Below are 12,475 nucleotides of genomic sequence, written 5' to 3' on the forward strand. Positions count from 1 at the left end.
TCCACTGGCTGCAGTATAGTCTTGATCGCCTGCTCCTCAGGTGATCATCCTTGCAGTACAGTCAGTGGTCCCTGCTCCTCAGGTGTCCACTGGCCGCTGTACAGTCTGAATCACCTGCTCCTCAGGTGATCATTGGCTGCAGTACTGTCTGAGTCACCCGCTCCTCGGGAGATCTCCTCTTCTTCATTACTGTTGCACCAAACACTATCTCACATTGGTTGTCCTGTGTCTGGCTATACTAGCATTATTGGCGATTCTGCAGATCACCACATAATCAGGTATAGTATAGCATCTGTATTATTGGTGATACTGCAGATCACCAATAATCAGAAAATCTGTTTTGCTGACACCAATCGTTACAGGATATAAATATTTTATTGTTAGTAAGCACTTCAGACAACGCCTTTTTTCGCAGGTCAAACCTTTTGGCGCCCAGGCTCTGCTTGTCTGATTATAGCACCCTGATTGACCCGAAGAAGCGGTTTGAGACGTGAAACGCGTTGTCTGAAGTATTGAATAAAATATATAAATATGCGCTTTAGGAAATCAGCACTCCGTGGTTCGCGTATAGCAATGTCAATGTGTAGACATAAGATGAATATAAAAATAACAACGCGCACACTTGTCTCAAGGCAAAAAAGAGATCAAAACAGTCTCACAGTTCCACCAACAGGTATGCTCCACGGATCCAGCCGTTTGAAGCAATGGACTATCCTTTGTTCTCGTTTCGCCGGACAATCACATCCACATGCAAGGAAAGAGTAAAAACATATAGCGTAATACTGCGATTCAAAGTTTGGTTAGACAGCGGAAACCGTCACCACTCTAATCCAGCTGTATAAGTTAAAAGAGCACCTGTAACCAGCACCAGTGTCTGGACACCCCCCTTTGTGCCCGCACTCACCGGGCTGGCCTCCCAAATTTCCGGAGGTGGGATTGATAATGTGAAGGGGGATATGCTAGTTCCTCTGCTTCCTGAGACTAGTAAACCCAGATGAGGCTGTGGACTTGGAGTTGAAGACACACAGAGGATGCACTAGTTAGCACAGCTGGTGGAAAGGCTCTGATGGCCAGCAGACTTCAGGTGAACTTCAGCCTGCCAAAAACAAGTGGAAGTTTGCAGTTCCTCCCTCTCTGGACACTTGGCAAGTGGAGATTAGATCAATTCCGTCAATTTGCGTTGTCTGAAGTGCTTACCAACAAAAAAATATTTATATCCTTTACAAAAGCAGAAGTCTCCTTTATATAAGGTAGGCAATATCCTTTTAATACAAATTTATGCAACCCAAAAATATAACCTACTACAAGGGCGCCTCCTACTTCTCCATAAATTGTTTATCTTATCCGTTTATTTAACCTTGGGTGTCCTTTAAACAGTCCTTGATGCTTTTAACTAAAACAAAATACTTATTGAGGTTTGTTTATATATGATTTAATATTTTTATCTCAGAAATGGCAGAGTCCCAGTGGATTGGCGTACAGCTCACGTTTTCCCATTATTTAAGAAGGGCAAAGAAACAGATCCAGGAAATTATATACCTGTAAGCTTAACATCAGTTGTATACAAACTATTTGAAGGGTTACTAAGAGATACTATACATGACTTCATAGTAGAAAATAATCTTATTTCTCAGCATCAACATGGGTTTACTAAAGACAGGTCCTGTTTGACTAACATGCTCAGCTTTTATGAGGTAGTGAACGCTAATGTGGATATTGGGAATGCTGTAAATGTAATATACTTGGACTTTGCAAATGCCTTCGACACTGTTCCACACAAAAGTCTGGTGCAAAAGTTGAGGATGCAATGACTGGGGAAGAGAGTCTGTGTGCATGGATAGGGAACTGGCTAATGGATAGAAAACAAAAAGTTGTAGTCAATGGATCATACTCAAAATGGGTGACTGTAAGCAGTGGGGTCCCACAGGGGTCTGTACTGGGTCCAGTGCTCTTCATTTTATTTATTAACGACCTAGTAGATGCAGTAGTAAGCAATGTTGCTATTTTTGCAGATGACACAAAATTGTGCAGAATCATCAACTCACAGGAAGATAGGGACATACTGCAACAGGATCTGGATAGGATGGCTATATGGGCACATAAATGGCAAATGAAATTCAATGTTGAAAAATGTAAAGTCATGCATTTTGGTCATACCAATGGTCTAGCACCATACAAAATAATGGGATACAGTTGGGGATATCAAACTTGGAGAAGGACTTAGGAGTACTCATCGACAACAAGTTAAATAATCGTACTCAATGCCAAGCCGCTGCAGCTAAAGCGAACAAAATTTTGGGATGCATTAAAAGGGAAGTAAAAACTTGAGATGCTAGCATAATATTGCCCCCGTTTAACTCTCTAGTAAGGCTACATCTGGAATATGGAATTCAGTTCTGGGCACCACATTACAGAAAAGATATTGCACTTTTAGAGCAGGTGCAGAGACGAGCAACAAAATTGATACGTGGGATGGAAGGTCTCAATTACCAAGAAAGGTTAGATAAACTGGGTTTATTTAGTCTAGAGAAAAGACACCTTAGAGGGGATCTAATTAACATGTATAAATACGTCAGAGGGTAATATAAAAGCCTGGTGGATGAGCTTTTTGGCCCTAGGCCTTCTCAAAGGACTAGAGGACATGATCTGCGCATGGAGGAAAAATGTTTTAGCCATTTATTTAGGAAAGGGTTCTTTACAGTAAGAGTGATTAAGATGTGGAATGCATTGCCACAGTAAGTAGTTATGGCAAATTCTATACCTGCAGTGGCGGCGCCAGGGGGGTGCTTGGGGGTGCTTGAGCACCCCCTAGAATTGTCCAAGCACCCCCAAAGCACCCCCTGGCGTGAACTGACTTCAGGCGTCTAAAAGACGCCGAGTCAGTTCACAGCGGCAGGCAGCCCGGAGCAGCAGGCAGGGCTACGGTAAGATGGCCGCCTGAAGCCCTGCTCTGCAGACTTGGAGTCTGCAGTGCATGGCTTCAGGCGGCCATTTTCCCATAGCCCTGCTCGCCAGGTGCTGCAGGCAGGAAGTCACGTGGAGGAAAAGGATCGTGGGAGCTGCGCGCCACAATGAGGTCGGGAGAGGAGGAGGTCGGAACAGGAGGTCTTCTGACTAGGTGAGTAAATGGGTTTTTCTTTTCTTTTTCAGGTGGTGCTGCTGATTGTGGTCAGATCTGCTGTGCATTGTGCATATTGGGGTCAGATCTGCTGAGGATTGTACATATTGGGGTCATATCTGATAAGGATTGTGCATATTGGGGTCAGATCTGCTGTGCATTGTGCATATTGGGGTCATATCTGATAACGATTGTGCATATTGGGGTCATATCTGATAACGATTGTGCATATTGGGGTCATATCTGATAACGATTGTGCATATTGGGGTCATATCTGATAAGGGTTGTGCATATTGGGGTCATATCTGATAACGATTGTGCATATTGGGGTCATATCTGATAACGATTTTGCATATTGGGGTCATATCTGATAACGATTGTGCATATTGGGGTCATATCTGATAACGATTGTGCATATTGGGGTCATATCTGATAAGGATTGTGCATATTGGGGTCATATCTGATAAGGATTGTGCATATTGGGGTCATATCTGATAACGATTGTGCATATTGGGGTCATATCTGATAATTATTGTGCATATTGGGGTCATATCTGATAACGATTGTGCATATTGGGGTCATATCTGATAACGATTGTGCATATTGGGGCCATATCTGATAAGGGTTGTGCATATTGGGGTCATATCTGATAAGGATTGTGCATATTGGGGTCATATCTGATAAGGATTGTGCATATTGGGGTCATATCTGATAAGGATTGTGCATATTGGGGTCATATCTGATAACGATTGTGCATATTGGGGTCATATCTGATAACGGTTGTGCATATTGGGGTCATATCTGATAACGATTGTGCATATTGGGGTCATATCTGATAACGATTGTGCATATTGGGGTCATATCTGATAACGATTGTGCATATTGGGGTCATATCTGATAACGATTGTGCATATTGGGGTCATATCTGATAACGATTGTGCATATTGGGGTTATTGAATGTGTTTTTTGTTCAAATCTGCTCACAATATGTGTATTTTCTTGAAAAAACCTGCACAATTTATGTGAATTTTCTGGGGAAAGGGTCACCAAAACTTGGGCCCTCTGTCTTTGCGTTGCACTTTTAGAGGGAACCCGAGGTGAGAATAATATTGAGGCTGCCATATTTATCTCCTTTTAAGCAATACCAGCTGCCTGGCTGCCGTGTTTGTCCTCTGCCTCTAATTCTTTCAACCATAGACCCTGAACAAGCATGCAGCAGGTCAGGGGTTTCTGACAATATTGTCAGAACTGACAAGATTAGCTGCATGCTCGTTTCTGGTGTAATTCAGTTCACTACTGCAGCCAAATAGATCAGCCGCGGCGTTTTGACCACGCCCATTTTTTTGGTCGTCAGCTCCCCCGGAAATTGGTCCAGCACCTGCTTAGCACCCCCTAAAAAAAATTCCTGGAGCTGCCACTGTATACCTGCATTTAAAGGGGGCTTAGATGCTTTCCTTGCGTTGAAAGACATCCATGACTACAATTAGTAGGAATGCCCAATGATGGTGATCCAGGGATTTTATCTGATTGCCATCTGGTGTCGGGAAGGAATTTTTCCCTTTTGGGGCTAATTGGACCATGCTTTGTAAGAGTTTTTCGCCTTCCTCTGGATCAACACGGATATATGAGGGAGCAGGCTGGTGTTGTACTTTGTTCTCTGGTTGAATTTGATGGACGTATGTCTTTTTTCAACCCAAGTAACTATGTAACTTTATATTATGCTTTGGTTAGATAACAAGCTTAAAGGGGCCCTGAACAGAGAAAATAAATGGAATCTGGACTTACCCGGTACTTCATCCAGCCCCCTGTAGCCCGTGAGGTCCCTCAGTGTCCTCTGGGTTCCCTCCGTGGTCCCGCTGGCGGCTCCATTAACCCAGCGACTTCGGACAAAGTACGGTTGCACGGTTCTGGAAACACTGATCTGCACATGCGCAGGATACTTACGGCGTGATCATGATTCAGATGAAGTAATTGGGTTAAAGGGCCCCCATCAGGTTCATGGAGGGGACCCAGAGGACGCCAAGGGACATCGCAGGCTACGGGGGTTGGAAGAAGCCCCAGATAAGTCCAGATTCTGTTTATTTTCTATGTTCCGGGTCCCTTTAAAGAGGAACTTTAGTCACCCTGCCATTTAATCTTTTGTGTACCATCTAACATAGGTATGCCAAACAAGCCATGGCAGTAGCACACTGCCACTGAATAAAATATTTACATTTATTATATCAATATCAAAATGTACAGAGCAGTACATAAACCACTCAGGAGCAGAGGGATACAAGCAGTGAAAAGGTCAACAGCCATTTTGCGCTTAACAAGCATAGCGCTTCATAAGGACACTAAGCCCCCCTAGAAGCCTCCCCTAAACATATTTAACACGTTATTTAACTTACCTTTATATATCAGAACCAGAACCGCTTCCTCTGCCATTAAGCCTCTCACGCTGCAGAATATGCCATCCAAAAAGAAGGCATTTCCTAGATCGCCATGGTTGATGTGGCAGCCATGTAAGCCAAGCCAATCAAAAATCAGGAGGCACTGATGTGGCCGTCTGCACACCTTGTACCCTTCTCCTCCTGTGTGGTTTATGTGCCAGTCTGTACATTTTACCTTTCATGCAATAAACGTGAATATTTTATCCACTGGGGTGTGCTACCGCTGTGGCTTGTTTGACGTACTTGGATTGTTGAAATGAGTAAGCTGCATTCTGCAGGAATTTGCATTTGTCTACCTATCACAGAGATTGCCATCTAACATATTTGTACTACTTGCCGTAAATTACCTTTTATTGTCAGTATGTAACAATTAAATCAAATCCCACCTCGTTCTCAATATTGGAGAGCAGCAGTGTTTCATTTGACTTGCACAGCAGAAGAGGAGGTGGCACTGCTGTCCTGAATGAGGAGGAATGGAGTATGGCCGACTGGTTGAGGGTGAGCAGTTTGTTTATCACAGGCTCGCAGCCAGCCAGTGTGTTATTGTGTGAGCTGCAGCATGTCATGTCTCAGGTTATTGCATATGCTCCCTTGCTGACTGAAAACATTAAATTAAGCAAAAATATTACAAAAACTCGTACCGCAGCTACTGTATAACATGCTGTGCAAATGGTCGGGTGCTGTGCGATTATTCATAATCAGGGGGGGGGGGGGGGTAGCCTCAGACAGCAAAAAGTCGGCCCTACTGCCATGCTTTTATATTACCCTCTGATGTATTTAAACATGTTTATTGGATCTCCTCTAAGGTGTCTTTTCTCCAGACTTAAGTTCCCAAATGTAAATAATGTAAAATGACAATGTTTATTGTGATCATCCACATATAAAGTCATAAAAGTTGTCACTTACTTGTACATTTCGGTTGAGACTTATTGCTGGCATGAAGACACCCTCAATGTTCTCAAAGGCTACAGGACCCTGCTGCTTTCCATTGATATGAAAAATTAGAATTTTTTTGTTAAGATCCAGGAGAATACCAACTGTGGTCCCCTTGCTCACACCTCCTTCCGTTCTGTAAATTGAAATTTTAATGTTAATAATTGCAATATATTTTCAATAACACACAACAGATTGAAGGCTCTGCCCTTATGCTCCAGAGTAAAGTTGGTTGGAGACACTAGGTAAAATTGGAAAAAAAAGCTGTAACTTGGGACTCCCCTAAGCTTACATGGTATTGGGAAGAGGTTCTGTGAATATACAGGAAGGTATCAGGTCAAAGAATAGAATATAGCCCATGGAGCACTCTCCTACATCTTTCTAAAGTAAAATACAAAAAAATTGGTGGTTCCCCACATGCTTAATGCCGCTAAAAGCCTGCTTCCCCTTCACTGGAAATCAAAGTATCGTATTTTTCGGACTATAAGATGAACTTTTTCTTCCCTAAAAGTGGGGAGGGGGGGGGGGGGGGGGGAAGCCAGTGCGTCTTATAGTCCGAATGTACAGACCAGTGCCTATGTTTGTCCTCCGTCCCCTGTGTCTGGCATCCACCATTCCTGTGTGCATTGTCGCGTGTCCCTGTTTCCAATGTCCCTCTGTGTACCTATCCCTGTGTGCAGTGTCCCCATGTCCCATCTATGTGTGCTGTGTCCCGTGTCCCTACATGCGGTGTCCCTGTCACTGCGTCTGATGTCCCCATCCCTGCTTTCGGTGTCCCCCTGTGCCCTGCATACATACCATAGCTTCAGCCGCGACATTTCACGGGATAGCCACAGCTCAGATGATGAAGTAGCCATCAACCAAACAGGTGGGGGACACTGCCCCAGACTGCAAATTCCAGCGCTCTTCTCCTGCTGGCTTTTTACAGGACCCAGTAGTCCTAAGGGTGGGATCATGCTTGTCATTGGGGCCAATCACTGCACTCACAGCTACCGGGCAAGCATGGTCCCGTCCTTTTGACTGTCGGGTAGTGTAAGAAGCTAGCAGGAGAAGATAATTGTAATTGGTGGTCTGGAGCAGCGCCCCCTCCTTCTGATTGGTTGATGGCTACTTCATCATCAGAACTGTGGCTGCAGCGTGAAAAGTCGCAACAAAGGATATGGTATGTGTGCAGGGCACAGGGGACGCCGAACACAGGAATTGGGACATTGGACGCAGGGACATGGACACTGCACACAGTGCCTTTAAACTGGATAGGATGCATAGAGGATCTATGAAAGAAGAGCCATTCAGCTCCCAGATCTTGAAGTGTACAAAGTAGAGAGTGCGCAAGCTGCAGCTGTCCAAGGTCTACCCAGTTACATTGGCAACAGATCCACAAGTTCCAAATGGTAACATTGAAAGAAGAGGGCGTATTTGTACAAGTCAAGTAAGGCTGGCAAATGTCACTTTGCATGTTCCACTTAGCAATAAACAGCGGGAATAGGACTGCCAATTTAAAGTTGTCAAAATCGGCTGCAGCCTAAAAAGTCATGGCAGAAGCTATGGTATGCAGGGCACAGGGGGACATGGAATGCAGGGATAGGGACACCGGGACAACTGATGCAGGGACATGGAACACCGCACACAGGGACACAGGATGCTACACACATAGATGGGACTCAAGGGGACACTGCACACAGGGACGGGGACACCACACACATGGATGGGACACAGGGAGACACCACACACAGGGATTGGGACACTGCACACAGGGATAAGACACAGGGGAACACTGGACACAGGGGAACACCACACAAATGGATGGGACACAGGGGGACACCACACACATGGACTGGGACACAAGGGGACACTGCACACATTGATGGGATACCGCACACATTAATGGGACACAGGGGGACACTTTATACATGGATGGGACACAGTGTCCCCAGGCAGTGAGAGTTCCTGGGGCGCCGCCCACACCACATCCCTTCCCATTTACATGGCCTGCTGCTCCCAAGTTAACGTTGCTAGCATGTTCCCATAATGTTGGGTGATTTTAAACTTAGATAGGGTGGGGACTCCGAGAGAAGGCTGCACGAGCCGTCCCTGCTAACATGCTCTGCAGCGTGGAACAGATGTCTCTCTCAATAAGAAAAGGGTAAGGTCCCCGGATAATGTGTAATGCATGGATTTGCTTCCATTGTTTGTATTGTGAGATGCATTAGTTCTTAATGCACATGTTTCACTGCAATGAGCACACTTGTGCCTTTGAGAGGCTCTTTAGCCCTATGCAGTGAGTATCTATCAGGTGCATCTTGGTTAGATGCGCGACCATTTCATTTTCTCCCCATTGCATGGATGGGACACGGGGACACCGCACACATGGATGGGACACCGCACAAATGGACTGAGACACAGGGGGACACAGCACACATTGATGGGACACAGGGAGACACCGCATACATTGATGAGACACAGGAGGACACGCTATACATGGATAGGACACAGGGTGCCACCGCACACAAGGATGGGACACAAGGGGACACCATACACATGGATGGGACACAAGGGGACACCGCACACATGGATGGGACACCACACACAAGGACTAGGAAACAGGGGGGCACTGCACACAGGGATGGGGACATGGACACCAGAGGACACAGGGAGACAGAGAATGACACAGGGGGACACCAGAGGACAAAGTGAAAGAGGTGGACACATGCGGCACAAGGAAGGCACAAGGGAAACATAATTGGGGGGTTGTGAAGGTCCATAAGATGCCCCTGCACTATAAACGCACCAAGTTTAGTATATAGTACATATTTTTTCTCTGGATTTTATCCTCTAAAACCATATAGTCTTATAGTCCGAAAAATGTCCCAAATGTTAGGGACTGGTTTATAAAGAGATCCAGCAAAAAGTGGAAACTGTCTTGGAAAGTAAGGTTAAATACAATAAAGATTTTACAACACGGCCTACATGGATCGATTATAAGGACTCTCCGGAGTACAGTAGTTACATGTAGTGATTCCTTAGATTCAGGGTATGTAAATGAGAAAATGACCACTTATTCGGTTTTGTTATTTAGATAGGTGATAAAGTGTTATCACTTGTGCTATTGTACCGTTTAGTTTAGGTGAGCTTCCGACTTGTGGGTAAGATAATGGGTATATACAAGCCGCACGATTTATATATGCCTCACCTAGTTTGTTTTAACTAAAATTGAAATGATTTGATATGATTTTTAACAAGTATGGAAATGTTTTAGAATTCGAGGAGCCTCTGCAAGGGCATTTCTATATGCTTTCTGAGTTACTCAATGCTGTTATGGAAATGCCTTTCTTTATTCTAATAACAATTATATAAGAAAAAAAACTGTAGCCAAGGAGGTTGTACATGCATGTCTGAAGAGTGACTAGGACAGATTTGATTTTGTCTAAGGAGATACTGTACATTATAAAGGTGTGCTGGAAGGTTTCAAGGCTTAAAGAATAATGGAGGTAATGTGGAGTGGAAGTCAGAGGATGGTGGGGCTTAAAAAAAGGTCTTGGAATGTGAAGAGGCAACCTTGGTGGACAATAGGAAAGCTTCATGTGGCAAGTGAAAATTGTGATTGGGATAGTATCTGGATATTAGGAAATGTAGTAGAGGACAAGTTATGGAGTGATGTATAGATAAGTATTGTATTTTAATGGGTAGGATCTAATATGGAAAATATTGTGCAATTTTGGATAAAATGGATAAAATACCAACCTACCACTAACTACAATAGACTAATGAGTGAGAAAAGATGAAAGAATGAAAGAACCAAATCCCCATCTGACTACATCTAGCTGAATGAAGAGATTTCCACCCAGCCATTATTCATGATTCATAAATTATAGTTTGAGGTTAACTAAGCATTTATGCATAAACCAAAGAAAAAGAAAAGGAAGAAACTTTGTCATAGACAAGTGCTTAGCTAAATCCCAGGAATTGTATAATAATCTGAGAATTCCATACGTACAAGGGAATTACATAACAGAAATTCTCCAGAAGGGCTATCTGGGGGGGGGGGGGGGGCTATAGACATGCTTATTTCATCGCTGTTTAATAATAATAATAATAATAATAATCTTCCTGTTCTGCGCCCACCTGAGTCCCTGTGTCTGAACACGTACCGTACGCACGCATGTGTGGCGCACGGACGGACTTTGGATGGTGGGGGGGAAACCAGCGTTTGTCGACGTGTGAGCGGGTGTGCGTATGTGGGCCATGACCATGCGGGTCGCAAACGCACGTGCAGGTTGCGGCCAATGCGTGGGGGCAGAGTGGTCGCGGCCTTACGCCCAGTTTTTCAATGGGCGGGTTATTGTACTAGTGTCATAAATATTGAGATGCAGTAAAAGCCTTTGTACCAGCTCTGTAGCTACGTTACTGATGTCTCATTTTTATATATGTTTTCCTCTCATGAAAATAAACGCTACATAAAAATATGAGTATTAATTGTCTGAGCTAAATTCTGTTAGAAATTGGCAGCCGGTGGAGTGATTGGCAGGAAGAAGCAGCTTCAAAGATAAAAGGTTCTCTTTTAATCATGTTAAGCTTGAGGGGCAAATTACATGAATGAAGAAACAACCAAGATCACTAGACAAGCAAAGAACTGAGTAGCGTATTTGGGTGATATATGCTTAGGAATGACACCAAAATCCAAATGAATGTTTTAATTGTCCCAGACTAAGTGTAGATGGAAAGGGATTGGGAAACCAAAACAAAGCCTTGTGGTACATTAACAGTAACAGTAATGGGGAGCAGATAACATGAAACTGGAGTGAGTGCTCCAAAAGGTAGGAGGAAATCTAAACCCTTAATGCCTAGAGGTGAAAGAGTCTGAAGAAGCAGAAAAGCAGCAAGACAGGAAATTTGCTAGAGAAGGGCTGCAGGATCAGAGAGAATTTAAAAAATGGAGTTCTTGAACCATAAAGGAAAAATGCCATAGAAAGAGATAAGAACATGAAAGAAATAGTGTGCTTCCAGGTATATGGAATATTAGCTCTTAAGAAAATGTTCTAGCTACTAGTCAGGACTTACCGGTTAGTATGAGAGTTGCAGTGCATGAACCAGCTGCGATTATTATCAACATACATGGCCCAGGCTTTGTCATCTTTCCCAAGCATCATATCTTTTACCACATTAATTCTGGCTACACCGAATGCTGGGTCAGGATGGTTATCATATCTGTCAACTTGTACTTCCCAGTAATGGACTCCTTTGGAGAATGCAGCAGTGCCCAGAACAACTCTGTCATCATAACTGTTGCAAGAGGCTGTCATGTTGTCATTGGACAGTATAATATCTCGATGTGCAGTATTTGAGTCAAATGTGAAGAATGCCACTAGAATGAGAAAATTGAGCTTTTCAATAAACAAAGAATTCCTGAAAGACACCAGCCATACTTAAAGTGACACTGAAGCAAAATAGAAAACATTACGTATGCTATAATGAATTGTATGTGTACTACGGATAATTAATAGCACCTTAGTGGCAAAGAAAAGAGTCTCATATTTTTATTTTCTGTTATATAGCTTTTATTAAAAAAAATAACATTGCATCATTCTCTAATATTTGCAGTTTACAAACTACACTCTGTATGATAAACTATGAAAAAGAGCAACGCTAATGACCCTTTGAACCTCGCTGCAGTAAAACCGTATCTGAAGTTGTCTTTCACTGCTTCTTTTATGTACAGTGGGGTGCGAAAGTAACCTTGTTAATTGTCATGATTTTCCTGTATAAATCCTTGGTTGTTACAATAAAAAATGTCAGTTAAAAATATCATATAGGAGACACACACAGTGATATTTGAGAAGTGAAATGAAGTTTATTGGATTTACAGAAAGTGTGCAATAATTGTTTAAACAAAATTAGGCAGGTGCATACATTTGGGCACTGTTGTCATTTTATTGATTCCAAAACCTTTAGAACTAATTATTACAATGCAAATTGGCTTGGTAAGATCAGTGAC

General features: G+C 43.3%; 1 protein-coding gene across 2 annotated transcripts in view; it reads right to left on the reverse strand.

Moving 5' to 3' along the window:
• The window catches only part of TRIM67 (tripartite motif containing 67), a 140,629-nt gene that overhangs the window by 14,127 nt on the left and 114,027 nt on the right, over nt 1–12,475 (reverse strand). For both annotated transcript variants that reach the window (XM_068231846.1, XM_068231844.1), the window contains exons 8-9: nt 11,542–11,845; nt 6,457–6,619 (exon numbers count right to left, since the gene is read on the reverse strand). In XM_068231846.1, coding sequence (XP_068087947.1) covers nt 6,457–6,619; nt 11,542–11,845 — 467 coding nt within the window. The remainder of the gene's footprint in view (nt 1–6,456; nt 6,620–11,541; nt 11,846–12,475) is intronic.

Source organism: Hyperolius riggenbachi, chromosome 4, assembly GCF_040937935.1.
Source record: "Hyperolius riggenbachi isolate aHypRig1 chromosome 4, aHypRig1.pri, whole genome shotgun sequence".
NCBI lineage: Eukaryota > Metazoa > Chordata > Amphibia > Anura > Hyperoliidae > Hyperolius > Hyperolius riggenbachi.